Source organism: Colletotrichum destructivum, chromosome 10 (assembly GCF_034447905.1).
Source record: "Colletotrichum destructivum chromosome 10, complete sequence".
In the NCBI taxonomy this organism is placed as follows: domain Eukaryota; kingdom Fungi; phylum Ascomycota; class Sordariomycetes; order Glomerellales; family Glomerellaceae; genus Colletotrichum; species Colletotrichum destructivum.
The window spans coordinates 1,863,678-1,886,925 of NC_085905.1; the positions used below are offsets into that span (position 1 = coordinate 1,863,678).

The 23,248-nt window shown below is 54.2% G+C and overlaps 10 protein-coding genes across 10 annotated transcripts; 5 read left to right on the forward strand and 5 right to left on the reverse strand.

The window, feature by feature from the left end:
* Nucleotides 1-45: 45 nt before the first annotated feature.
* On the reverse strand, nt 46-459 carry CDEST_14848 (uncharacterized protein; the record flags this gene model as incomplete). Its single annotated transcript, XM_062931004.1, has 1 exon — nt 46-459. One exon carries the CDS (start codon nt 457-459, stop codon nt 46-48), a length of 414 nt encoding a protein of 137 aa, XP_062787055.1.
* A 1,180-nt stretch (nt 460-1,639) lies between these two features.
* Nucleotides 1,640-2,689, forward strand: CDEST_14849 (Putative mycotoxin biosynthesis protein UstYa; the record flags this gene model as incomplete). The annotated part of the gene is made up of 3 exons (XM_062931005.1): nt 1,640-1,699; nt 1,777-2,321; nt 2,377-2,689. The coding sequence occupies 3 exons, from the start codon at nt 1,640-1,642 to the stop codon at nt 2,687-2,689; spliced, it is 918 nt and encodes a 305-aa protein (XP_062787056.1).
* Nucleotides 2,690-3,050: 361 nt separating this feature from the next.
* CDEST_14850 (Putative P-loop containing nucleoside triphosphate hydrolase) lies at nt 3,051-4,674 on the reverse strand (the record flags this gene model as incomplete). The annotated part of the gene is made up of 3 exons (XM_062931006.1): nt 3,051-3,677; nt 3,740-4,096; nt 4,153-4,674. 3 exons carry the CDS (start codon nt 4,672-4,674, stop codon nt 3,051-3,053), a joined length of 1,506 nt encoding a protein of 501 aa, XP_062787057.1.
* A 1,623-nt stretch (nt 4,675-6,297) lies between these two features.
* On the forward strand, nt 6,298-7,694 carry CDEST_14851 (Putative ribonuclease T2). The gene is made up of 3 exons (XM_062931007.1): nt 6,298-6,759; nt 6,933-7,067; nt 7,231-7,694. The coding sequence occupies exons 1-3, from the start codon at nt 6,431-6,433 to the stop codon at nt 7,688-7,690; spliced, it is 924 nt and encodes a 307-aa protein (XP_062787058.1). The 5' UTR covers nt 6,298-6,430; the 3' UTR covers nt 7,691-7,694.
* A 1,097-nt stretch (nt 7,695-8,791) lies between these two features.
* On the reverse strand, nt 8,792-9,159 carry CDEST_14852 (uncharacterized protein; the record flags this gene model as incomplete). The annotated part of the gene is made up of 2 exons (XM_062931008.1): nt 8,792-8,982; nt 9,009-9,159. The coding sequence occupies 2 exons, from the start codon at nt 9,157-9,159 to the stop codon at nt 8,792-8,794; spliced, it is 342 nt and encodes a 113-aa protein (XP_062787059.1).
* Nucleotides 9,160-12,775: 3,616 nt separating this feature from the next.
* CDEST_14853 (uncharacterized protein) lies at nt 12,776-15,875 on the forward strand. The gene is made up of 3 exons (XM_062931009.1): nt 12,776-13,710; nt 13,774-14,212; nt 14,270-15,875. The coding sequence occupies exons 1-3, from the start codon at nt 12,923-12,925 to the stop codon at nt 15,269-15,271; spliced, it is 2,229 nt and encodes a 742-aa protein (XP_062787060.1). The 5' UTR covers nt 12,776-12,922; the 3' UTR covers nt 15,272-15,875.
* A 1,024-nt stretch (nt 15,876-16,899) lies between these two features.
* CDEST_14854 (uncharacterized protein) lies at nt 16,900-17,058 on the forward strand (the record flags this gene model as incomplete). The annotated part of the gene is made up of 1 exon (XM_062931010.1): nt 16,900-17,058. One exon carries the CDS (start codon nt 16,900-16,902, stop codon nt 17,056-17,058), a length of 159 nt encoding a protein of 52 aa, XP_062787061.1.
* A 240-nt stretch (nt 17,059-17,298) lies between these two features.
* CDEST_14855 (uncharacterized protein) lies at nt 17,299-18,014 on the reverse strand (the record flags this gene model as incomplete). Its single annotated transcript, XM_062931011.1, has 3 exons — nt 17,299-17,568; nt 17,688-17,837; nt 17,862-18,014. The coding sequence occupies 3 exons, from the start codon at nt 18,012-18,014 to the stop codon at nt 17,299-17,301; spliced, it is 573 nt and encodes a 190-aa protein (XP_062787062.1).
* Nucleotides 18,015-18,047: 33 nt separating this feature from the next.
* Nucleotides 18,048-18,560, reverse strand: CDEST_14856 (uncharacterized protein; the record flags this gene model as incomplete). Its single annotated transcript, XM_062931012.1, has 3 exons — nt 18,048-18,174; nt 18,273-18,432; nt 18,479-18,560. The coding sequence occupies 3 exons, from the start codon at nt 18,558-18,560 to the stop codon at nt 18,048-18,050; spliced, it is 369 nt and encodes a 122-aa protein (XP_062787063.1).
* Nucleotides 18,561-21,730: 3,170 nt separating this feature from the next.
* CDEST_14857 (Putative metallopeptidase, catalytic domain superfamily) lies at nt 21,731-22,831 on the forward strand (the record flags this gene model as incomplete). Its single annotated transcript, XM_062931013.1, is given in 4 exon segments — nt 21,731-22,092; nt 22,154-22,535; nt 22,555-22,650; nt 22,726-22,831. The coding sequence occupies 4 exon segments, from the start codon at nt 21,819-21,821 to the stop codon at nt 22,829-22,831; spliced, it is 858 nt and encodes a 285-aa protein (XP_062787064.1). The 5' UTR covers nt 21,731-21,818.
* Nucleotides 22,832-23,248: the final 417 nt, after the last annotated feature.

Genomic DNA, 23,248 nt, shown 5'->3' on the forward strand with positions numbered 1-23,248 from the left:
TCCTTCTCGCACAAGACATGAAAACTCTCTCTGTATCTTAATCCTTTATTCCTTGGAGATAATGTGCGGGTTGGTGGGAGGACCGTAAGCCTCCACTGTGTCCTTCTTGGAAATGATATGGGGGTTTGTCGGAGGACCATAGGCCTCAACGCCGTCCCTCTTCGACTCGGGGGCGGGGATGTGAGGGTTAAGGGGAGGTCCGTAGGCCTCAGCCGTATCCTTCGAGATGATGTGAGGGTTGGTGGGGGGACCGTAAGCCTCGGTCGTCTGGCGTTTGGATTCAACAGCGGGGATATGAGGGTTGATCGGGGGGCCGTAGGCTTCGACAATGTCTCTCTTGGAGCCGACGTCCGGGAGGTGAGGGTTGATCGGAGGCCCGTAGGCCTCGACGGCGACGGGCGCAGCGCTGACTACTGAAGCGCAAGCCGCAATGGCGGCAAGGAGAATCTGAGTACGCATCTTGGGTAGAGGGAGTTTTTGTTTGTACTCGAAGGATATGGAAGAACTGTGGTGTGGTGGTCGTTCGATGTGACTCTGCGCCTCATGCACAAGAGGGTTTATATGTCTTCTTGCTCGAACGCGAGTCTACTCGCCTGTTTCCCTTCCTCGCCCGGGCTGCGCGGCTTCACGATATCAAAGACGCAAGCGCCCCATCCTCTGGCAACATGTTGTACGACACTGCACGCGCATCGCACATAATTCGAGACAAACGCCGTCGATGCAACACTCGAGATCCTTCGCTCCGATCCTTCATCACAAGATCATACCCAAGAAGGCATCTGTAAGGCTCTCGAGGGGAGGTGAAGTCGACAAGTCCACACATCACCGCTGTGACTGGCTGGCAGCAAAGAAATGGGAGGATATCGTCTAACCTGATCAAGAAGGTTCGGGAAGACCTTGGCCCCGACAGAGCCTAGAATCGTCGCAATGTCTGACTGGACATTCGGCAAGCGTGCCCGATGTTGAATAAGTCAATGCAGCAAGCATCCGTGCCGCTGCCCAGCTCGCTCCGTGGTTCAATATCTGCTCGTTGTACTACGCTGTTCCGGGCTTTGCCGCCGTGGGGTCGATCGCCAGCTTCTTGGCTGTTATCTTGCCGTTCCTTTAACCTCTCTTGATCGCCACTTGGCCAGGGTGTCAACCCCGGTCGTCTCGAACCCGCCAACCAAGAACAAGTCGCCAATCCGGCTGCTGCCCCCCCCTTGTAAGCATCAATCCTCCTACTGCGTTCAGTCATCGCCCGGCAGCTGAGGAAACGACCCCTCACTGTCGCACAATGAGACTGTCTCTATACTCAATCGTCATTTTCTTGGCAGATCCTTCAGAGTCTTGGCGGATCCTTCAACTAGGACTCTGCATCACGTAAAACGGGACCGCTAGACGACACTATTACGATGGGCACCCCGGAACCGTGCTCCAGATCCAAGGCTTGGTAGTTTCTGGCAGGTGGGATACCATCGAAGCCGGCGAACTAGCCTGATATCGGAACTGTCGGCAGACTATTTTTCGCCTTCTGCTCTCCATTGACGATTCGCCGCCGATATTCCCTCCGAAAAGCCTACCAGTTCGTCAAGATAGCTCTTAGCTTCTCCCCCTCTTCCCAGTTCATTCTTCAACGTCTCCCTGTTTCTCAAACGAAATGAAGGACCTTTACCAAAGTTTACCGGATCAAGACTCTTCAGAAGAGCTGCCAACTGAGGTACGAAAAGCTTACTGGAGAATACCAGTACATGCTGACATGTCTCGAAGAAAAGATTGGCTAATTCACGTCTCCAGTTCAGAGACGAATGGAGCTTCCGGTCAAAACTCATCACGGCTCTTAATGCCGTCTTTTTCGCCGCATCATGTGGAATCCTACTCATATCATCGACCTGGCTGAATGACCCCGTTCGCTTGATGAAGCGGGTTTCGCCCTACAGTACGAACTCGTTCCGCTCAACTCTCGCTTCGCTTGTACTGACTATGATCATCACCGCAGGCCCTATCCTAGACGATGTGCCCATCAAGCTGGAAACGGTGGAAGTAAAAGGAACGCTTTTCAACGACTACAAGCCACCACGCATATGGCGCGGGCCGCCAAGTGAGGAGGTTGACAAGGCCTGGGACGACATGGCCAAGATCGAGTACTTTGGCGTCAGTGGCGATGCTCTCAGAAAGATGGGCAAGGACCCCAAGATCTCCGTGTCCATACCGGAAGAATGGGGCGTCGGCCCCGACAAGTATCTCGTCGAGATCGACATGCAGCATCAGCTACATTGCCTCAACGCCGTGCGCAAGTATGCCTATTGGGACTACTACTATGGCAACTCGTACAAGAACGTGTGAGTCCTTCTCCGACACCCCTCAGAGACAGCCCTTTGCTGATCTGAATCTCAGCTCCATGGCCCCGAAGAGGCACCAGGCACACTTGGAGCATTGCATAGACATCTTATTGCAGGCGCTCACTTGCAACCCGTCTCTTGACTTGATCTCGCACAACTGGATGAAGACGCAACAAAACCCTTATCCGGACTTCAACATCAAGAGGCAGTGCGTCGCTCACGATCCCATCTTGAAGTGGCAGCACGAGAATGGCATCACGGAGCAAATCATGAAGTTCAAAAACCTACCGAGGCCGGAAAACTTTCCAGAAGTCGAGCCAGAGCCTTCCATTTTGTTAATAGGCGAGGACTTGGGCCACCATGAATGAACATAGCATACACAGTTAGATGCTGCTACATGAGTTTGGAGTATTGAAATATATTGTCACCTTGTGCCAGCAACTTAGTCTTCGATGTTGTGAATCAGCCCAAGTCGAGATCGTTGGCATGAGGAGTCGGGGCTTGGCTTGATAAAACAGAAGAAAGTATTGCCTTTGACGAAACCAATGACACTCACAAGCCGGCCAAGTAGATACTCTGAAACGGCAACCAAGAAAAACGTGATTCTATGATGTCTAACTGCACACACAGCCTGCTCAGGGTATGCTCCAAGAATACCTAACGCTCACATCTCTAACGTTCGGATCCAGGCTCGCACCGGCTCCTGACCAGATACACACCTATCTTTTTCTACGCCATGATCGTCTGGCCGCCATCTGTAGTCAGTCTCGACCGGACCTGGACCCGCAACGACCGATGAGCCAGTCTCTGAACCGCAACCGGCCTGCCTGTCCGTCCCTCTCCAAGACCGATGACCGCGCTCGGGGCGAAGACGAGGGCCTCTCCGGTATGCAGGCCGACGATCAAGGCGAACAGCTCGAGAACGGGGTCTTTCCCCTCGATTACCACGGAGCCCACGTCTTCCGTCTCTCCCCGCCCGGACGCCGTGACGGACATGGAGGAGACCCCTGCCAGGTGGCTGCGGAGCGTGCGGAGCCAGTCCGGGGATGTGAAGCGGTGGACCACCGTCATGGAGCAGAGGTCTAGTAGCTTCGTTGAGACGGTGGGCTCCTGGGTCGATATGATGACGCGCACGCCGAGGTGGCGCTGGAGGCGGATGGTCTCGAGGAGTGCGGCCGTGAGGGCCTGGCTCTCGCTGGACTCTTTCATGTACTTGTGGGCTTCGTCGACCGCGACGACACGTCCGATGGGCGATTCCTGCTCGAGGAAGAGAGAGAGGCAGATGTTGAACAGCGAGCACGCCATCTCCGCCGTGACGCAAGGGCACGACAGGTCCACGATCGTCAGCTGACTAGACTACGAGACAGTCGTTCAGCTAGCCGTGCTTGAGTTGGACCGAAAGCAGAAAGTGACCATACCTTTGCTTGCCAGTCAACAGTGGGTTTTCCAACGGCGGCGTTCCCCTTGCCCTTGTCGACCGTGCCCTTGGTCATGAAACTCTCCAAGGTGTCGAGGCGCTGGCTCAGAGGGCCTCGTTGCGCCGGGGTCAAGTCCGCCAAGTCAAGGTGCTTCTTGAAGGTGGTATAATTGAATCCGGATCCAGTGGATTGCTGGTCGATGCGCATGTCTCTGAGAATCCGGGTCACCACATGCAGGTAAAGCGGCATCCCCCCTTCTCCAACCGCCATGAGATCAAGCATGCGGCGAGTGTTGAGGTCCCGGTCGCTGAGTATGAGACGCTCAACCTTGACGCCAGGGATGCGGCCGTAGATTCCCTGTGCACGGGTCAGCATTGGTTTGTACCTCCATCCTCCAAGGATGACGGCGGTACCTGAACGGTGCGGATGTTCGTCGGGGCGCAGAGGACCCTGACCGACACCTCCTTGCTCGACGCGAGGAACGCGGCCTCGCACGGAAGCCCGCCAGAGTCGGATACGAAGCTGTCGTAGTGAAAGACGATGCCCGTGAGGGGCGTCGGCAGCTTGCCCAGCCGGCTCGGGATGAGGCAGTTCTCCAAGAGGCACGCGAGCGTGTTGCTCTTCCCGGAGCCCTGGCTTCCGCAGATGAAGACGCTGGACGGGCATGTGACGTTGTAGAAGAGGCGGGAGGCCCGCGGCGGAGCATCTCCGGACCTATTGGCGCCGAAGAGGCCGAACTGGGGCGGTGGCGTGGATTGCACGACAGGGACCGTGAGGAGCGGGCTGCTCAAGACCTCGTCCATGTGCTGCTTGTCGGGGCCCAGGCTGAGATGGCTCATCTGGGCTTCGATGTCGTCGTTTTCTTCCGGGGACATGGTGCTGGAGGGTTCGTCGAGTAGACGGACGTCGGCGAATCGGGGTGAGTCCGAGGACATGATGTAATGAAGGCAGAAGTCAAATTTTTCTGAGATGATGATCCTCTGGGCCCCTTCTGAGAGGGAGGTGAAGAAAGTTTTATATGGCAGTTTGGAGTCTGGGGATCTTGCAGCAAATTGCAAACGCAGGCGGCTGAGTTCAAGACTGGCAATCCAAATCTGGCTTGAGATCCTTTGAGCATGGCTTAAATCTCATCACTTCAGCCATGAGCGAATATCCAGCTGGGACCTAAGATGCACCAAAGATTAGGAGACGTCAATGACTGGAAAGGAGGGAGTAAGGCAGAGATAAAGAAGGGCTTTGGGCAATCTGCTGAACGTGGCCGTCCAAGTGCATTAGACATTAGGAGAACATAAAGGAGCAAGCTGCGTTGGAAGAACGGATGAGACAAAGAATGGATTTACTTTGGTGAGATGCTTGAGTGAGTTCTGCAGGATAGACGGTGAATCCTGTCCCAGAGGCCTAATGGGGAGGAAGGATAAAAGTGCCAAGAAGCGTAAAAAAAAAGGATCGTTGCTCTTACATGCGTGGCGAACAAGGAAAGGAGGGAGGAGGGAGGTCGCGGTTGTTTCAACAAGCCTTTGTTGTGCAGTAATATTGATGGTTATTCTGTAAGCTTTCCAGGAAGAGAGAGCATGGACTTGACATAGAAACTCTTGGTTGCCTCATGCACTGCAGTTACAAGCTTTACCTTAACTAGGGTGTGTGTCTAGGCCAGATGCGCTCCTAGGCAGGGCCTGTTCTGGCCTACCCTACTAGGCATGGGTGGATAGCTGTACTTGGTTGTAGTCGACTTCCATCTTTTCAATCCATTACTGCAATAGAGCACTGCGTCTACCTCCAGCACAGAACATTTAGTTGCTTGTATTCTACGAGGACGGTAAATGAGTTGCGGAAGAGCGAGTTACATGGTATTCTCTCTTATAGAGATAAAAACTCTGGACAGCTGTTGGCAGCAAGGCCGCGCAAGAGAATTGGCGAGTCGAGCCTCGATGAATGGTGACAGGACCCGAAATGAATAGAGGACGTTACAGCCTGTCAAGAATGCTGGTCTGGTTAGTTGCCATGGTCTTGTAGGTCTGGCTGATATCGAAACGCCAAGTCGAAGGTCAATCGGTCCTGAGCACAGTACTTTCACCCGGCAGCTTAACGTACCTATTTAGGTGCCTCTCCAACAAATTCAATCTCTGTCTCTCTCTCTCTCTCTCTCTCTATCTCTCTATCTCTCTATCTCTCTATCTCTCTTTCTCTCTCTCTATTTCCTACATCTCCCAAGCTAAAAAGATGCAGAAAAGCCAGAAACCATCGGACATGATACAGGGTAGCCCAATACCCATGACCCGTTCCACGCTGACGATATCGTGCCAAAATGGCAGCATGTCACCGACCCACAGCACAACCCCCCCCCCCCCCCCCCCCCCGCGATGCTAAAAGCAGCCCCTGGAGCTACTATCCAATCAAACCTTCTCCCGTCTAGGCGGTGAACCTTCCGAGCCCCCGTGCCGGCCCCGGAAGGGTCCGCACTGCAGCCCCCACACGACGCGGCAGAATCCATCCCCCTCCAGACATAGATAGCTCCGCCTCCAACATCCAAGCTTCCCTCGTACACTCCCAGCATTAACCGACGACCTCGAGGAACAAGCCCATTAACATTTCTATCCACCCTCTGCTACCGTCGCCAGCCTCCTATTTTCATCTCTACCTTCAAACCATAACGGAACGCACCCGCAGCATCTCGCATCGAAGCCGCCCACGATGGCGCCCTCCCTCCGCGCTCTCCTGGCCCGTATCACGACCATCCTCCCGACATCCCAGACGCCCTTCACCTCCCCCTCCTCCCACGACATCACGGCCGCCGACGCCAACGCCAACTTCAACGGCATCGCAGTCACCCCCTACGAGCCCCTCTCTGGCGCTCCCTCGTGCCCGATCGACGGCCCGCTGAGCTGCCACAACGCTACGGGCCCCGTCAACGACGCCTGCTGCTTCGTCGCCCCCTCCGGCCGCCTGCTCCTTACCCAGTTCTGGGACGATACCGTGCACGCAGGCGGCGCTGAAGAGGACTGGACCGTCCACGGGTTATGGTGAGTTTTTTTTTGTTTATCCCCTTCTTCTTGTTAGTCGCTTTTCCTTCCCTCTGGTTCCCCCCTCGGGGGCAGGGTAGCGCTATCTATTGGGGGTAGTGTAGTACTGGTTTTGCGGGAGAGCATCAGATGCTCCGCCGAGATGGGATACATCGCTGACACGTCCGCCGCAGGCCCGACCTCTGTGATGGGAGCTACAAGGCGTACTGCGGCATGACGCCGCACTTCAACAACATCACCGACATCCTCCAGCACTACGGCCAGGGTGACCTCCTGGCCTCCATGGAGAGGTACTGGGTCGCTGCATAGTGAGTCGCCGCCCTTCCCTCTTTTCCCCCTCAGCCCCCCCTGGTTTCCGTTTATTCTTCCCCTTTTCCTATTACATCTTCGTTCTCATCTCCTGGCCGGCAAGCCGCGGACGTCCGGCGCCTGACAAAAGAAACCCACTCCCCACACTAACACTTCGGCCAGCGGCACCAACAACCATCTCTGGGCCCACGAGTACAACAAGCACGCAAGCTGCATAAACACGCTCTCGGCGTCCTGCTACGCCGACGCCTACGCGCCGGGCGTCGAGGTCGTCGACTACTTCACCCGCGCCTTCTCCCTCTTTCGCCAGCTCGACACCTTCACCGCCCTCGAGCGCGCGGGCATCGCGCCCTCGCACTCGCGGCGCTACCCGCTCGCCGACGTCCGCAGGACGCTCGAGGAGCTGAGCGGCGGCCGCGTCGTGCTGCGCTGCCAGGGCCGCGGCCGCGACGTGCTCCACGAGGCGTGGTACAGCTACTTCCTCCAGGGCAGCCTGCAGACGGGCCAGTTCGTCCCGGCCGGCGGCCTCGGCGACCACGGGGACGCGAACAACTGCGCTCCCGAGGTCAGGTATCCGCCCAAGAAGTGCAAGGGCAACTGCCCCGGCTCGGAGGACCTGTGAGCCTCGGAGGGCCGGTGGTGGCGCATGTTATGTAGGATGAGAGGGGGAATGCTGTGGATATTGCATCTTTTGTCCTGTGAATGTATGGTAGGATTCGGAGTAATGGTTAATTACGGGGGAGGGGGGCTGGGTTCTTTTCGAAATGAATGGCGTTTTTGGGGCAGGGAATGGGAAGGGCGTTCGTTTGGGTTGGCTCATCTAATCGTACATGATTCCATCTATCCAATACTACCCAGAGTTTGTTATGTTTGCCCAGCGGCTCACCGGCAACTGAGCTGTCACACAACCTGCCGCGTAACAGAACAGGACGGATGTCTCGGTGTTGCCGCTGTGCACGTTTCGCGACCAACAAAAAGACCACACGCAATATGCGCTCGCTCCTGACGGCGGCGGCAACTGATCGGCAATCGACGCCTGGTGTTTCAGCCCTGTTGGGCCTTGTGGTGATTGCCGACGAGGCTGCACAGTACAACTACGAGACACAACCATGTCGTTTGAAACCGTTGTTGAGAGATGAGGTGAAAGTTTAACCGTACCGTTTGGTGGTGACGTGCACTGTTGTGGCTGCTGCGACCGCAAACTCAATGACAGTTCATGGACGACGTCACAAGTGGCATTTTTTCCACAGATGGACACAGCACCGAGCGATGGATGCCCAGCCGCACGTCCCGTCGCCCTCATCGACGGCATCTACTTAGCTCCAGGCACGATGGACTGATCCCCTTTAGGCCAGTGGTGTCAAAGACACCTGTGCCACCCGTGTCAGCCTTGCATGCAGCTGTGTCCTGTCCAGAACACGCTGCGAAGGCAAGAGGAGGTAGGTACGGATACTTGGGGGCCTGTATGTACAAGTAACGTAGACTGGCGATGCGCTGAAGAAAACGGGTGCATGCCTTATCGGACCGACCGCTGGTGCTAGATCCAAAGCGGCCTAGGCTTTGTGGAGGTGGAAAGTAAGTGGTGGGCTGAGAGTGAGACACAGCACGCAGAACTAGCATGACTGGCATTGCCTTGCTTTCCCTCGAGCGCTGGTTCGTCGTTCGGTATTGGTGATGGAAGCGGGGGTGGTGGTGGTGGTGGTCTTGTTGCTGCTGCTACTTGCTACTGCTGACCGTTTCCCTTGGCGCTGTCATCGACAACGATCAGAGCAAGGTTCTCCTCGGTTGCTCGGATCGCCCGTCGAACGCGGGAGCTCTGTGGTGTTGGTGATATTCCAAGTACTTTGAAGACTCCATCTCGGCAGAGAAGAAGGATCACTGCAGCGGGCTTCGTCGGTTCCGGTGCCACGCGGGCTAGGACAAGCAAGGGACGAGAACACATTCTTCTTCAGCCCTGCCGATGTTTGTCCAAGGGGACGGACAGTACAAATCACAATGTAACATGCCAACGAGAACGACTACGCTCCATGACCCGATGCTGCAGTGACGGACATAAGAGGATTCGTATGCTCTTGATCCGGCTGCTGACATGACAAGTGCCCTTCCATCCCATTCATCGGCCACGGGTGGGCCGGTACGACAGCAGTTCTCGTGGGCTTGGGCAGGGGGGCGGTGGGCAGTCGTGGCACCCTGAGGCAGTGCAGCGCTGTCGAGTTAGTTGCTGCACGTTTGCGTCGATGGCTGCTGAGGCGGCGGCGGCAGCTAAGATTATCGCCTCGTACCGCTGCCTCGTTGGCCTCCGCTACGGCCTACAAGCGGGAGACTGCCGAGGAGGCAGATGCCGTTAGACCGTTGAACGGAATTTGCTGAACGTTTGATGTGGGCACACGCCCATTAGTGTCGACTGGCGACTCTGTCGAGACATCGAATCGAAGTCTGGGAAATGTGACGGTCCTGCAGCGGGTTGCTGACGTGAACTGGCCTGCCCTGCCAGTCCAGTCTGCTAGCGGCGAGCAGCAGCGGCGAAGGAGGGGTGGTGAGCCGGCCTGGTGTGTGCGGCCACCCGCGGGCCGCGAAATGATAGGTCGACTGACGCGAGTGGAAGCTTTGTGGAAGACTTTTTGGAAGCCTTCCCTGATGTGTTGTCGTTGCTGCTTAGGGCGATCTGGGGATGACAGGCTCAGGGGTGATTGGTGATGGTGGGTGAGCGAAAGTCTCTGGAAGTCTCTCCCTTCGGGGGGGCAAGGGCGCAAAGTGAGATTGCTCGCCAGCATCAAGATCGCCAGGCCCGCCGCATCTTCATCGTAGGAAGGGGGAAAAGTTGTCGTTTGGACTTTGCTGCAACAGCCACTGTTTTGCATGGTTCGAACTAAATGGAACTGCCTCCCGTCGAATGTTTGGTTGTTGATTGTCGGTTGGTTGTTGGTTGCGTGAGAAAGGCTCGATCCTGTGTGTTCCGGCTTCTTCTGCCCTTCCACTGTCGTCGAGTGACTGACTGATTGGAGTCGTAAATTACCTACAGAGTGTTTGTTATGGGAACAGACGCAGCGCACGTTACCGCTCGGAGACGGTGCCCTCCAATCATCTCAATTGTCGGACGATCACCATGTTGTCGAGACCAACAGAGTTCATGCTTTTGCTGAACTACTGGGAATTAGCGGCCTCAAGAATAATGGGTGCAGTTGATCCGAGCCCCATCGGGAGACGAGACGGCCAGCGTCGAGAGGGGCTTTCGAGGACGCTGACCGACTGCTCTCAACTTGACAGCATAGAGGAGGAGTACATAGCACGTAGGAAGAAGAGGAGGAGGAGCAGATGATCCCCATGGGCCCCACCCCATCAGTGCGCCGTGTTTGTGGCTGTCGGGGGTTACGCACAGCAAGGGATGTCCCTGGTACAGCCGTTTCGTATGGCTCTATTTTTCGAGCATCACGGTCTCAGCAAGACGAGCGCCAAGGATCAAGAGGAAGCAACGACGCTGCACAGGAGATTTGAGTGGAACACGGGGATTGTTAGCAACATCACGGCGGGGGGGGGGGGGGGGGGGGGGGGGGGGGAGGGCTCGACGCAAGCAGATGGATCGTGGCAGAGGTGAGACACAAATGCCGACGCCGAGGCTCAGAGAGCAGAGCCAGAGCAGACAATGAATGGCCCGGCACAGCGTCCGCCAATGGCCCCAATAAAACAAAGACACGGCGTGGCGCACCAGGGCATTCGTCAGGCGCTCATGTTGCCGCGATGACAAGTCGATAGTGGGCAAAGACATAAGGGGGCGGAGGGGCGGCGGCGGTGTCGGCGTCGTCACGAGACAGCCAGCCGAGGTGGCCCCCCCTGCTCAGTCAGCCGTCAATATCGTGTCATAGTGTACGGATATACATGGTATATCGGTATAGACTGTCGCCGGAGAAAGACTGGACATCCGTACAAAAGGAGAAACGGAGGAAAGTTGCCAAAGTGAGGCGAAGGGGAAACCCAACCTGTGGGATCGACTTGGGCGATTGCGAGTGGAACGTACAGATCCTCACTCAGTCGGGTACCGCGCGAGAGAGCACAAAAAAACAAAACAAAAAACAAAACAAAAAGCCGCCTCGGCTTCCAGCAGCGGACTTTGCAAGAGTCCGAGTATGTTGCAAGGTCAGCAGTGTGTTTGTCAGGGAAGAGAAGAGGGTGAGTGCTCTGAGTTCTGAACTGCGGACTGAGGTACATCCATACATAGGTACAATGGCGGTGCGACGTTGCAGGCGGCGTCTTCCGTGTTTGCCGTGTCCTGGGCTCCTGGGCCGCCTTGATCTTGATGCTGCTTGCCATTGCCCAGCCCCCGAAGGCGTTAAGCCAACCAACCCACTGGAGTAACATCCCACTGGAGGCGGCGCAAGTTTGCAACAATACAGGGCAACTACCCAGTACCGTACCTAGGTAGGTAGGTACACAAACACAAGACTTTACTGTATAGTATAGTATAGTGAACTGGCCAAGCAGCCAGTTCTAGTATTGCCACGGATTGCAGGATCCATCCCATCCCATCCCATCGGCTGCTGCATGCATTGACGGAGCAAATTTGAAGAAAGAAAATCTCGAAAAAGTGGAGGAGGGATGGGATGGTTGTGGATGGATGGATGCCTCGAATGTTGAGCGTGAGGTAAGGTGAGAGTAAGAAAGATGGAACCAAATCGGGGAGAGACGAGGCACACCGCACACTCCCACAGTAAGACTGCGCTGACATGTCACTGTAGGGAACCATTCCAGCCCGCCCTGCTCCTCGACCTGCCTGGTTTCTTGTGGATTATCACCGCCGTGGTCACTGTGTGCCCGCACAGTATGTCCGATGCTTTTCTTTGCCTTGTCTTGCCTCTCCCTCCTCCTCGTTTCCCGTCTGTGCGCCCAGAATTGTCCACTATGCCCGGTATACACTAGCGTTCTGTCCCTAAGCAGCCTAGCGGGGTATGGCCAAGCCCTCCAAACAACCAGTGAAGGAGCCTTCCTCCTTACCAATCCCAGGATTTGCTGTGCTGTGTTGTCGCTTAGCCTACCTGCCTTCCTACTACCTCCTAGGCACTTACCTTGCTACAGAGGACAGTGTCCTTTGGATGTCCCTCTCTGTCTCCTCCCGCTCTGCCTTTCTGCCTCTTTTCCTACTCCACCTTACTTATCCATACCCCCCTGCCCCTGCTGCCCTGTCTGTCCTGTTGTTCCCATCCTGTCCATCTTTTTCCCTTCCCATTTCCCTCCGTCCCAGTCCACCTCTTCCACTTTCTCCCTCTTCCGCCCACATACACACAACTCACTCTCTCACACGTCCTCCTACTTGCAACTCCTCCACCTCCACCGACCCTCACCGAGAAACCCATCCGGTCCCCTCGTCGAAAACTCACCACCTGGGACTTTTTTGGGCTTTCGAGGTGACTCGACAACATCGCCGTCCAGCATCCGATACTTGGGCAGACTTTTCCCAAGCGATCGCCCTTCTGCACGGACGAACCGAAAAGGTCGTAACGGGCGTCGCTGCCCCGGATTTTGGCACCATCCTCCCCCGCGTTTCGTTCCCAGCGACTGCATACAGAAAGTCCTAAAGGGCCGAATACCCTCTCCATCCCTCGCGTCGCTCTCCACGAATACCCTCCAAGACCTCTACCACCTCCCTTATCAATCCTGATTCCCCGCAAAACTCAAACCGTCAGCCCGTTCGGCCTTTCGCCCATTGTCGATGCCCACGCCCACGTCGCTCCGCCACCGCTTTCGCTCGGAATAGCCTCTTCTCACCCACCGCCTCGGGAGCGACCATCGACGACACGAACCCTTCACACCCTACCCCCCCTCGCAAACCGTCACGACGTCTTCACCACACGTCGCCAACATGACACAGGCCGTCAAGCGGGCCTGCGACGCCTGCCATCGTCGCAAGGTCAAGTGCGACGGCGTCAACCCGTGCCGCAACTGCCACACGGCTCAGCTCTCCTGCACCTACAATGCCATCCCACAGAAGAAGGGCCCCAAGGGCTCACGCGCAAAGGTCATCAGCGAATTGAGGGAAACTCAGCGACAGACCAGCCTGTCCGCCAGGGTCCAGAACCGCATGAACGGAATCCCGAACCCTCCTGGCCCCGCGGCCCTCGCCCCGACCCCCGGCCTGCTCTCGGCCGATCTCGTCAAGGATTGCCTCGAGTTCTACTTCGCAAACCTCTACGAGAAGATGCCCATCCTCGACCGCCGCCAGATCGACCTGCAACTCCCCTACATTGAACAGAACCGCGATACCTACTGCCTCATGACCTCGCTGTGCGCTTTCATGATGCTCCAGCCCGGCATGTCGATGCCCCCGGGCGACCCCTACAACCTCGATGTAATGCCCGGCGCCACCATCGTCGCGAGTCAGCTGCTCTTGGACGAGACTTTGCAGGTGCGCAAAGGATACGACTATCTGGAAAGTATGACTTTCAACACCCTCGCCACCAACTTCTTCGTGTACGGATGCTACCACGGCCTCGAACTACACGACAAGGCTTGGTTCCATCTCCGGGAGGCTGCAACCATGATGCACCTCAACGGCATGATTAAGGAAGAGACATATCACGGTCCACAATGGGACAATGCCGAGTCGTCTCGCAGGAGGCGCCTTTACTGGCTGTTCTACATCATGGAAAGGTAACAAGAGCTCCTCCTCAACCCCGTTCCCGTGCTTCGTGTGCTAAATGGAAAATCGTGCAGGGCCCACGCCATCCAGCGCCAGCGACCTTTGACACTGCAGGCCTCCATCAACCCCCCCAACTCCGCCGACGACCCGAGCGACCCCCTCAGCCATCAGCTCAACAGCTTTATCATGCTCGTCAACCTCTTCCGACCCTTTGACGACGCCTTCACCACCGTCTGGAACAAGACCCGGAGCAACCTCTACGTTGCGACCCTCCAGAAACAATTGAACGAGGTCCTGCCTACATATCTCTGCCAAGATGGCCAGCTGTCAGACCTGCGCACGAACCAGCAGTGGCTCAAGAGCACCGTCTGGCAGTTGACACACGGCAACATGAACTCGCAGAACGAAGAGAACATGAACTTTAATTACCCCGTTGATCTGTCCCGCGAGCTCTTGATGACCTTGGCGTCTCACTTCCCTGGACAAGGCATGGAGTTGATGGGATCCGGTTTGGTAAGTTGTTCTGCCACAGTCCGTTTTTGCTTGCGCCTGGCTGACCACAATTTGCAGATTGAAAAGCTGTTCGAGATCAGCTGCAACATGACCGATTTCCTCGCTGTGCAACCCGCAGCCCGCGACCCGTTCACTGTCGGCCCTCGCGAGCAGCTCAACCAGACGCTCAACATTGTCGCCGTCCTCCGTCACGGCGACCATCGCTTCTTGCCCCTGCTCCTGAGCAAAGTTGCCGAGATCATGCCTCGCCTGACCAACCCCATGCTGCAGAACGCGCCCGAAAACTCGAACCTGGGCAACATCGACATTTTCGATGGCTTTGGCAATGCGGGCATGGCTCAGCCGCCTCCTCAGATGCAGATGCAGATGGACACCGAGTACGAGCGCAAGTTTCCTTCCGCCGACTACGAAAAGAAGTACAACATGTCGGACGTCAACAGCAGCAGCAGCGAGACCAACACCGTCGCTGCCTCGTCCACGGGTGCACCGTCCGTCCCTCCGGTGACTGCTGCAGATATCAACTCGCCTTTTGCTAGTTCACCCGCCATCATGTCTCCACCAATGGAGTATCCCCACAACGGAATGAACGACTATGGGTGCACTCCGATGCCCGATATGGTCATGAGCCCGATGGGCCAAAACGCATCGGCGATGACTGGATCAAGCACCATCAACACTCAGCATCAGCGCCAGCAGCAGTCGCATCACTTGATGCAGAACCAATGCATGACACCGCAGCAGCAGATGCAGCCCGGCATGAGTCAGCATCATCCTCACAACATTCAACAAGGCAACATCAATTCACCGTCGATCCAAGGGCAGCAGCAAGGCCTGGGATCGGGCTCGATTCCGACATCACATCCCATGGGTCCGGGTGGGAATAACCTGATGAACTCCATACCCCGGCAGCAGCCGCAGCGCGCTAGTAGCAGTTTCGCCATCCAGCAACAGCCGATACCACGCACCGTGGGCGATTTCCATGCTTTGCAACGGGCAAACTCCGACATCCCGGGTCTATCCGGCATAGCCACGGAGATGGATTTTAACACGCTTCGTTGAACGCATTTGATGGTTTGGCGTTCGATTTATAAAATTATTTGGAGCATTTGGCCTACTGCCACGTTCTACTTACCTTTTTTTTTTTTAAACAAGTCAGGAGCACCTCGACTTTTCTTCTCTTCGGCCCATTTTCTTCTTTTTTTTTTACGACAACAGTTCGACGATTCCTGCGATGTTGCGCGCGCGGTTAGACACCGCGGCCCACCAAATCTTTGGTGGATCGCAGCGACACAAAAAAAAAAGGGGGGACCTGGAATTGGATCAACATCGCGAAATGCGGACTTTTTGTACAGGTTAGGGTCGCGCAGGAGCTTACACCTGTCGATTGGGGCATGGGACTGGGTGTTTTGGGGCGTACTGTTTTGGTCGATTATAAGCAACATCAAGAGGAGGACTTGAGGGTATATGAGCATGGCTGGCGTGAAAGTGGGTATTCTGGCTACGGCCGAAGTTAGTGTGCAGAGGCAGCGATACGTTTGTCGACTCTGACTCCGTCACGATGCACGAACAAAGGTTGAAAAACGTGTTTGCACGCAATTGGCAGACACATGTCTTCCTACCGAGACTAGAAGAATGAAGAAACTTGAATTGACATCTCTACCCTTTACAACCTACCTGTACGGCAAATATGATAGCCAGCCACCCTTTCCTTTGCGTACGACACTTCAGAAGCCATGATCAACCACAATCGTATGTGTGTCTCTTGAGGAAAGGGCGTGGCAAAGGTCTTCCTAAGAAGCTCGAGGTTCCTTATTAGGTATTGCTAAGCAACCTTGCTTCACTGGTTTGACTACGGCTCTTCATTCCTACGGCTGGTGTGAGGAACCGCTGGGCAACGACCTACGTCAAGGGCGTTCAACTTGGCGGGACGTACGCATTCTGCCAAGGCATCAAGAGAGATCTTTGCCCCGATTAGGAACTCGGACGTCGATGTACTTACTGTCTTACTTCTCAACGCCTGTTGGTGAACAAAGGTGCTTGATTCAGATCCTCCCAAAAAAACCAAGACATCCTGAATTCCGCTCTTTCGTATTCCGAAAAGAGCAATTACGTGTACCAACGCCCCGTTGGAGACAGCTGGAGAGACTCGCGATGCTGGAAAGTGTCTATCGAGTTTGCCTCGGGCAAAGGCTCTGGGGCTGAGAGAGAGGCGGGGGATGTGTCGCTGTTCTATCCTTCGGCCAGTGTGATGTGACGTAACGGAGGTCATCATGATCGAGATGCGAGGATTGCTGTTCCGAACGATGTCTGGACATGTCGATGAACGTGAGCACCGAGAATTGTATAAGAAGCAGTCAGTTTCCTCGGTTCAGTGGCCTCTCACTTCTCTTCATCATCAACCGATCTGATCACTCTCATCATAGCATACACAAACACATAAACACAAACCAACAACTCCTCCCCCCTCAAACCAGCGTCCAGAAAACCACCCGTAAACCAAGACCAGCAAGATACTGCCGTCAACATGCGTTTCACCGCCATTGTAACAGCCCTTGTTGTGATCGCAGCCGGCGCCGTCGCCGCCCCGGCTGGGCCCATTGACGGTACGTCCCGCGTCGTCTCCGTTCCCCTCCTCCCCCTCTTCCCTTCCCTATTGTACTCAGTTCGGAAGAGCTAACTTGGCCGCGATGTGCTTATCTGGAGGAAAAGAGAACGTCGTCTCGCAGCGCGATTGCAAGAACTCGGACAACTATCAGACGTGCATCGAGACGGGCTGCCCGATAGGCGCGCCGGTCCAGGCGTGCATGCTGTGGGGGGCGAACTGCTACATCATCCACTGCACTTAGGGGGTTGCGGAGCCTGAAAGGAGTAGTCGTGGGGTTGGGCTCCGAAGTGCGATGGTTTGCTTTGGTTTGTTGTTGTGATTTCGAGGGCTCTTCTAGGGTTCGTTCTGTCACTATTTACCACTTTGGAGCTGAGGAATCGGCAACTGTGCATACAGCCAGCTGCAGGTTCGATGGTAGACCAGCAGATGCGTATCTGCAGAAATACACTCTTTCAGTCATGTACTTGATCACATGTTGATGTCAAGTCCACGATATCACTGTTTTGTCTTTTGACCACTGGTCATGTTGTATTTTTGAGTGTTGGTGTAGACGACCCTGCACCAGGTGTCGATGACGGGGGGCCAGGAACTCGCGGTTTTTGATGGTGGGCAGCTGCATCCCGTCCCTGTAGACCATCTCCGTCGGTGTAGTGAGTCTCGTATCGCATGCAACGAGAACCGGGGTGAATGCTTCGCAGTCCTGGACGGGCTCGCTGCTGTTGAGATACACGGACGTGAAGGCGTCGGCCAGCTCGGAGTAGCCGATCCAGATTATCGGTCACGTCCGAAAGGCTCCGAGGTGCATGGGATACTGCGGCTCCATCAAGAGAACCCCCCCTTTATTTTCATCCGGGCCATATGGGGAAACACGTGTTCCCTGAAAATCGCGTGCGCGATGTACGTGTAGTTGCCGGTCGGAGCGAGTTTGTTCATGGAAAACGGAGGCACCATGGCTCCCGAGCTTTGCTTCAAGACGAAGTCCCCCCGAGCCACTTGTCCGACTTCGTCGATCTCGATGGTCTAGTTCCAGCCACGCTCGCAGACTTCAAAGGTGTTTTCCTGGTCCACGATCGGTCGTTGTAGGTAGGTACTCATCTGCAGGAACTCCGCGGCGTTCTCGCTCGGTGCCGTGTAGTAGTCAAAGAAATAGGGGTCGGATTTGTTGCTGCTCGTATTGTTCCAGTAGCTCAGGGACATCTGGCCCAGGTCCTCGATCTTTCCCCCTTTTCATCAGTCCGCAGTGTCCTCTAACCGAAAGTTCGAAGAGCGGACGCCGGGGTAGGTTGTGTTATGGGCCTCCAATTCAGGGACTGCGGCCAGCGTGTCGGTCGACAGAATGACAGCCAGCAGAGATGTCCTGGACCATCGACGTTAGGTATCTCGTTGATGAGCTGTGTGAGATCGCGAGACTCACCAGCAGGAAAGGGGCCAGCGCCGCAGCAGTTTTGGCTTTACCGAGAAACTCCCCGGTTCACTAGCGAAAAGGGTGTCTCGGGGGCCGCAAGCATGTCGTCTATGGTGGCGAGACTGAGAAACCTTGTCCTAACTACTGTCAACACCTGCTCGCGGAAAGCTGAAGACACTGCTGCAGCCACGCTTGCCTTGGCTGCGAAGGCTAACGCGGTGCCGTACCGTAGGATGGATTAGCTGTTCGTCGTCACGGACAAGACGGCCTTGCAGAGACTGATAATATATATGGTCGGCAACCGCAAAGGCCAAGCTGACTATCAAGAACATATACATGCTCAAACAGGAGCTCGACAGGTCTCGTTGCAAAAGCGCCTTCTTATCCCACCAGGTAACGGTGCTGCGAATCGTTGTCGGACTGCTCTGGGCGGAGACGATGTCCGAACGTTCGTCATCAAGGATCAAGCCCTCGCAATAGTCTTGCTTATTTTTGGTAAATACGCTAACATCGCTTGTTATGAAGGTCGATGCCACGTCCAAGTCTCCGTATCGCGAGATGTCTAGCGAGTTTTAAGCACTTCTATTCATCTTCGTTGTTTCAGAAGACATCTTCAGCCTTTATTTCGAGACTAAGGAGGGGATTATGAAGTCTTGAGGAGATCTTGGTCGTTCCAGAGACGAGAAGCTCATCCGATTGCGCTTTCCAGAGCCTGGGGGCAAGCAAGGCTTAGCATAGATTGTTGTTTTTCCTGCAGCTACCAATCAGATACTAGTTAGTAATCCGCATTGTTACATGGTATCTATACGGAAACGAAATCGATAGACTGAAAGCTGGTTATGCCTCATAAGTCGCCTACCTAGGCACACATTTTATCATGCAGCATTGCATGCCCAATAGGGAGTGATTGTATTCACCCTAAAGCTATAACTAAATTGGCTATCTCAGCATCTGCTTAGTAAGTTTCCTGTACTACTGTAGTTGTCTTAGCTAATGTAAGGTTGCCTTCTCCCTACCCTTTTGACAGATGTTACGGCCAATCTTTCAGTTCTTAGTATTCCCTCTTCTTCTTCTTCTTCTTCTTCTTCTTCTTCTTCTTCTTCTTCTTCTTCTTCTTCCTCTGTTTAGCAACGCTCACCGGCTTGATAGAAAGCCTCTCCTCCGACCTCGGACACTTCGTGAATACTTGAAGAGAGGGGGTTCTCCGGTAGTACGGACGGAAATCTGATGCACATCGCCTACAGGCCAGGGGACCATTTGGGGGTAGCTTTCATGACATCAAACGCTCAGCCCGCAAAATTGTTGCGGCCCCGGGATTTTCGCCAGGTTCTGAACCAATTTGACAATTTGTGGTTTGGCCAAAGGTCGCTGAGCGCGATGAGAGACGAGATGATTAGGCCTGCCTTATCAGCTAGCTTTAATGTCTTGAGCTTGGGAAAACCTTTGGCAAATTGTGTGATGCAGTCGTTGTTCAGAATCTTGTCGTCTTTGTTGGCGCCATAACCTACCATCGAGTAGACGAATTTGAAGTGCTTCACCTAGCAACAGACGAATGAGTAGAAGGTGAGATCGCTGATATGCTGCCTGTAATTTTACTCGCGGCTCTTTATGAGCAAAGATATCGTGAAAGAAGGAAACCGGCCGTGGCATTCTCGGCTTCAAGGGCATGATGGTGCCGAGGTTCAAACGGGGTCCTCTTTATTGTGTGAGAACGAAGTCGTCTCAGTTCATGATATGTATCGTGTCCTATTCAGAGAAGCATTGCAGTCTCTCGTGCCATTCAGCATTTCCGCGAAGTCCAAGCGACGGATGCCCCTTTTGTACCTTGAACGATCACTCGTCTTCGCTATGTGTATTTCAGAGCTGTGGATGGCACCATCCTGGTTTGGTTCAGGATCACTGTCCTTAAGATCATTTGACTTCTTGTACTGCTATTGACGGGTTGCAGAATTTGCTTGATGTCCGCGCATGGTCGCTTGCCTGCCCACATCCGGTACCGTTCGTCTATCCAATTTCTGCACTGGAGGATGATATGTCGCACCGTCTGTCTTCCGCGGCCGCATTCGCACTCGCCGGTATTGGCCTTGTTGATGTCTTAGAGACAATAACCCTGCAGCGCGATCTTGCCTGTGCATATCTATGTGATAGCGGAGCTAATCGCTCTGTGCGTCCTTTTGTAGATGTCCAGTGTCGACTTTCCCGGTCGTACCCAAGCTTGTAGAGGTCCTGGCCGTACTTGGACTTATCCCAGGACGTCTCCCACTCGTCGTTCAATGCCCGTCGGTTGATGGTTTTCGTGTTTGCCATGAGCGTCCGTGAGTGCTCCGGCTCCGGCGGTAGTGTGGCGCAAGCGTCCGCGTTGGGGTTGAAGCCGGCGACTTCTTTGGCTGCTTGATCCACTATTTCGTTGCCTGGAAGACCGACATGCACCGGGTAGAATTGTCCAAGTCCCATGGACTCTCGTCTGGCCGTGGTGGCAAGGCCATGCCATCTGCCAAGAACATGCAGTCATGGCATCCGTTCAGCTACGGTCAAGGAAAGGATACCGTAGCAAGCCAGCTAGATGCCGCCATACTTATCGAAACTTTGCTAAGGCGTCGGGCGCCCTCTGCCCGTCGATGTCAATAGGTCCCTCCCCAGCGACGGAGAAGCCCTTTTCTTGAATAGACGGAGAATGCGGCCAAGCAGGGACCTGGGAGAAAAGGAGGTACGAAAACAAAACTCAGTCGACTGGGCATGTCGAGTCCAGATGAGGCGGCTTCAACGCTGACTGACATCTCACGTCAGACACCATCCGCATCCGCAAGTCTTTTGGTAAGGACATGTCTCCATCCTCTGACACTGTCCTGATGCGCCACTCTGGCACGTCCGACTGTCTTTTCCAAAAGCCCGCGAACCTCGTCTTCGTCCTCATCTGCTTCACCCCTGTAGAAGAGAGCTGCCTACACTCAGGAAAACATATCCCCTATCAACCATACACCTGTTTCTCACAGACCTATCGCTGTTTTGTCGCTCAATTCTGCTTGAGATCCGTAATTGTTTGCCTCGCTTTCGCAACAATAGTGGGGTAATCTTAGACTTTTAGGTACACTAGCCAACAAGCGAGCAGGACAAATTCTTCACAGTGGGCCACAGGGGCTTCATTGCTATAATAAAGCCAACACCTACTTAAATTTAAATTGATTCCTCATTCGCTGCTGCCCCGTATTCAGTACAGGCCTTACATAGGGTTGCGTCGTCCGAGTTTACACCTGAAGCCGGCGACTGGCAAAGAGGGCAGACGTGGAGTCGTCCCGGTACATACCTCCAGGGATCCAGCAATTGCGCCTCTGCTACCGCTAATTAGCCATAGCCAGATCTTCGCGTCGTGGTTATGCTCGGTGCTTCCCCTCGTAGGAGCACGGAGCTAGTCTCCTACTGTCGTTAATAAGCAAGCCCATGTGGCTCCCTACAACCTCGAGTGCTTAAATTCCGAGTTCTCCTTCCAATCCTCTTAACTCTACTACGCGTCGTTTATTTAAATGTTCTTCACATCTATTTCGCTACCTCGCTAACTCTGTTCCTTTCCTCGGGCCTAAAGAAAAAGTGGAAATATAATGCGCCCTAGGATTCTACAACCCCTAACCCTCTATTTATGGAGTTTACTTCTTGCTTGGACGGCAGCACACAGTTTGCAAGACCGCGGCTATAGCGACAAATTCGACAACGTTTATTATGTCACACAGGGCGAATGGGCATGCAGCAAGCTCAAGTTGGAACGTATCCAATTTGGGATCAAAGAGGCACATAGACTTGCTGAAAAGTCTATTAATGTACTAAAAACTAGAGGTTCGGAAACATCACCTGCATATAGCCTGTGGTTTGGAAAGAGTAAGTTGTTCTTTCTTGTTATTAATCGTATCTAGTTATTATCCAAGCTAATAGAAATCAGGTAATGCTACCCCTCGAATGGTAGACATCCTTCTTAGGCAACACTACCGAACCGCCTTGTCACATCTATCTCCTTCGACGAAGCCGACACGGTTTTATGTTGACAAAGTCCCTAAATTCAGGGCGATTAAAGACAACAAGAAGCCAACGGTCAACTCTATTGTTTATGCATGTCCTCCTGATAACGACTCAGCCAAGATGTGTGGTCCAGAGAACCCAGCTACTGCTATCTATAAGCAAGGTGGCAAATCTGCAACAAGAGGCCCAACTATACTAGGCTTCTGCCCCACCTACTTTAAGCATGGGGTCTTTGCTAAAAACATTAACATGGTGGACAATTATCGGAGAGATCGCAAGGTTGATAAGCCATCAAGAGGCTTCCTGTTACTGCATGAGCTTCAGCATATCAAAGGCAACGTTTCCCGACCCTCCTGCCGAGGACGTAAATAAGCCGGACCCCACCAGTTCTAATAACAGCAAATGCTATTCCCCGGAATGGTGAGTTCTCCCTTCCCTGCCCATATTTTGTTTTATTTTTAGGCAGCATGTAAGCTAACTCTTATCTTTTTGAAGCTGTGCGAAACTCTCTGATTCTGACAAGATCCGAAATGCTCAGAATTATGCACTCTTTGCCCTTCATGTTGCTGCATTCCCAATAACTGGGAAACCAATCACGTGAGGTGATAGCTACCTTTTGCCTTTGTCAAGGGGACAGCAAAGCTCTACGGCTCAGCTTCTCCCTTGTACCGCGAGACATCATGTCCGCAACTTCTCTGCACGTCCTCGGGCAGCACATTTTGCCTGTGTATTGACAGTATGGCTCCGCCGGTGTTGCAGATCAAGAGGGTGTTGTCTTGGGCCTGGTTGTGTCTCGCCTGGATAATGGTTCAGGGATGCTTCGTTCTTTGAAAGTATTAGTAGGAAACAGAACAGTAAGGGAAGTGACTCACATCTAAAATATTGAAAGCGTGCAGCGTGAGAAGGACCAAAGCGGTGCGGTGACTTAAAGGAACACCACAACTCTCTAAGGCAACACAAGATGCCTCCTCGATCGGCACAAAAGTTGTCTCGATCAGACTGCTTTCGTGTGTCTGAT

What these genes read in the sequence shown, in the direction of transcription:
- CDEST_14853 (XM_062931009.1), top strand. Translation starts at nt 12,923, where the DNA reads ATGACACAGGCCGTCAAGCGGGCCTGCGACGCCTGCCATCGTCGCAAG. An exon ending in CTGTTCTACATCATGGAAAG is followed by an intron (nt 13,711 to 13,773) that starts GTAACAAGAGCT and finishes AAAATCGTGCAG; the next exon opens with GGCCCACGCCATCCAGCGCC. An exon ending in AGTTGATGGGATCCGGTTTG is followed by an intron (nt 14,213 to 14,269) that starts GTAAGTTGTTCT and finishes CACAATTTGCAG; the next exon opens with ATTGAAAAGCTGTTCGAGAT.
- CDEST_14851 (XM_062931007.1), top strand. Translation starts at nt 6,431, where the DNA reads ATGGCGCCCTCCCTCCGCGCTCTCCTGGCCCGTATCACGACCATCCTC. An exon ending in TGGACCGTCCACGGGTTATG is followed by an intron (nt 6,760 to 6,932) that starts GTGAGTTTTTTT and finishes CGTCCGCCGCAG; the next exon opens with GCCCGACCTCTGTGATGGGA. An exon ending in AGGTACTGGGTCGCTGCATA is followed by an intron (nt 7,068 to 7,230) that starts GTGAGTCGCCGC and finishes CACTTCGGCCAG; the next exon opens with CGGCACCAACAACCATCTCT.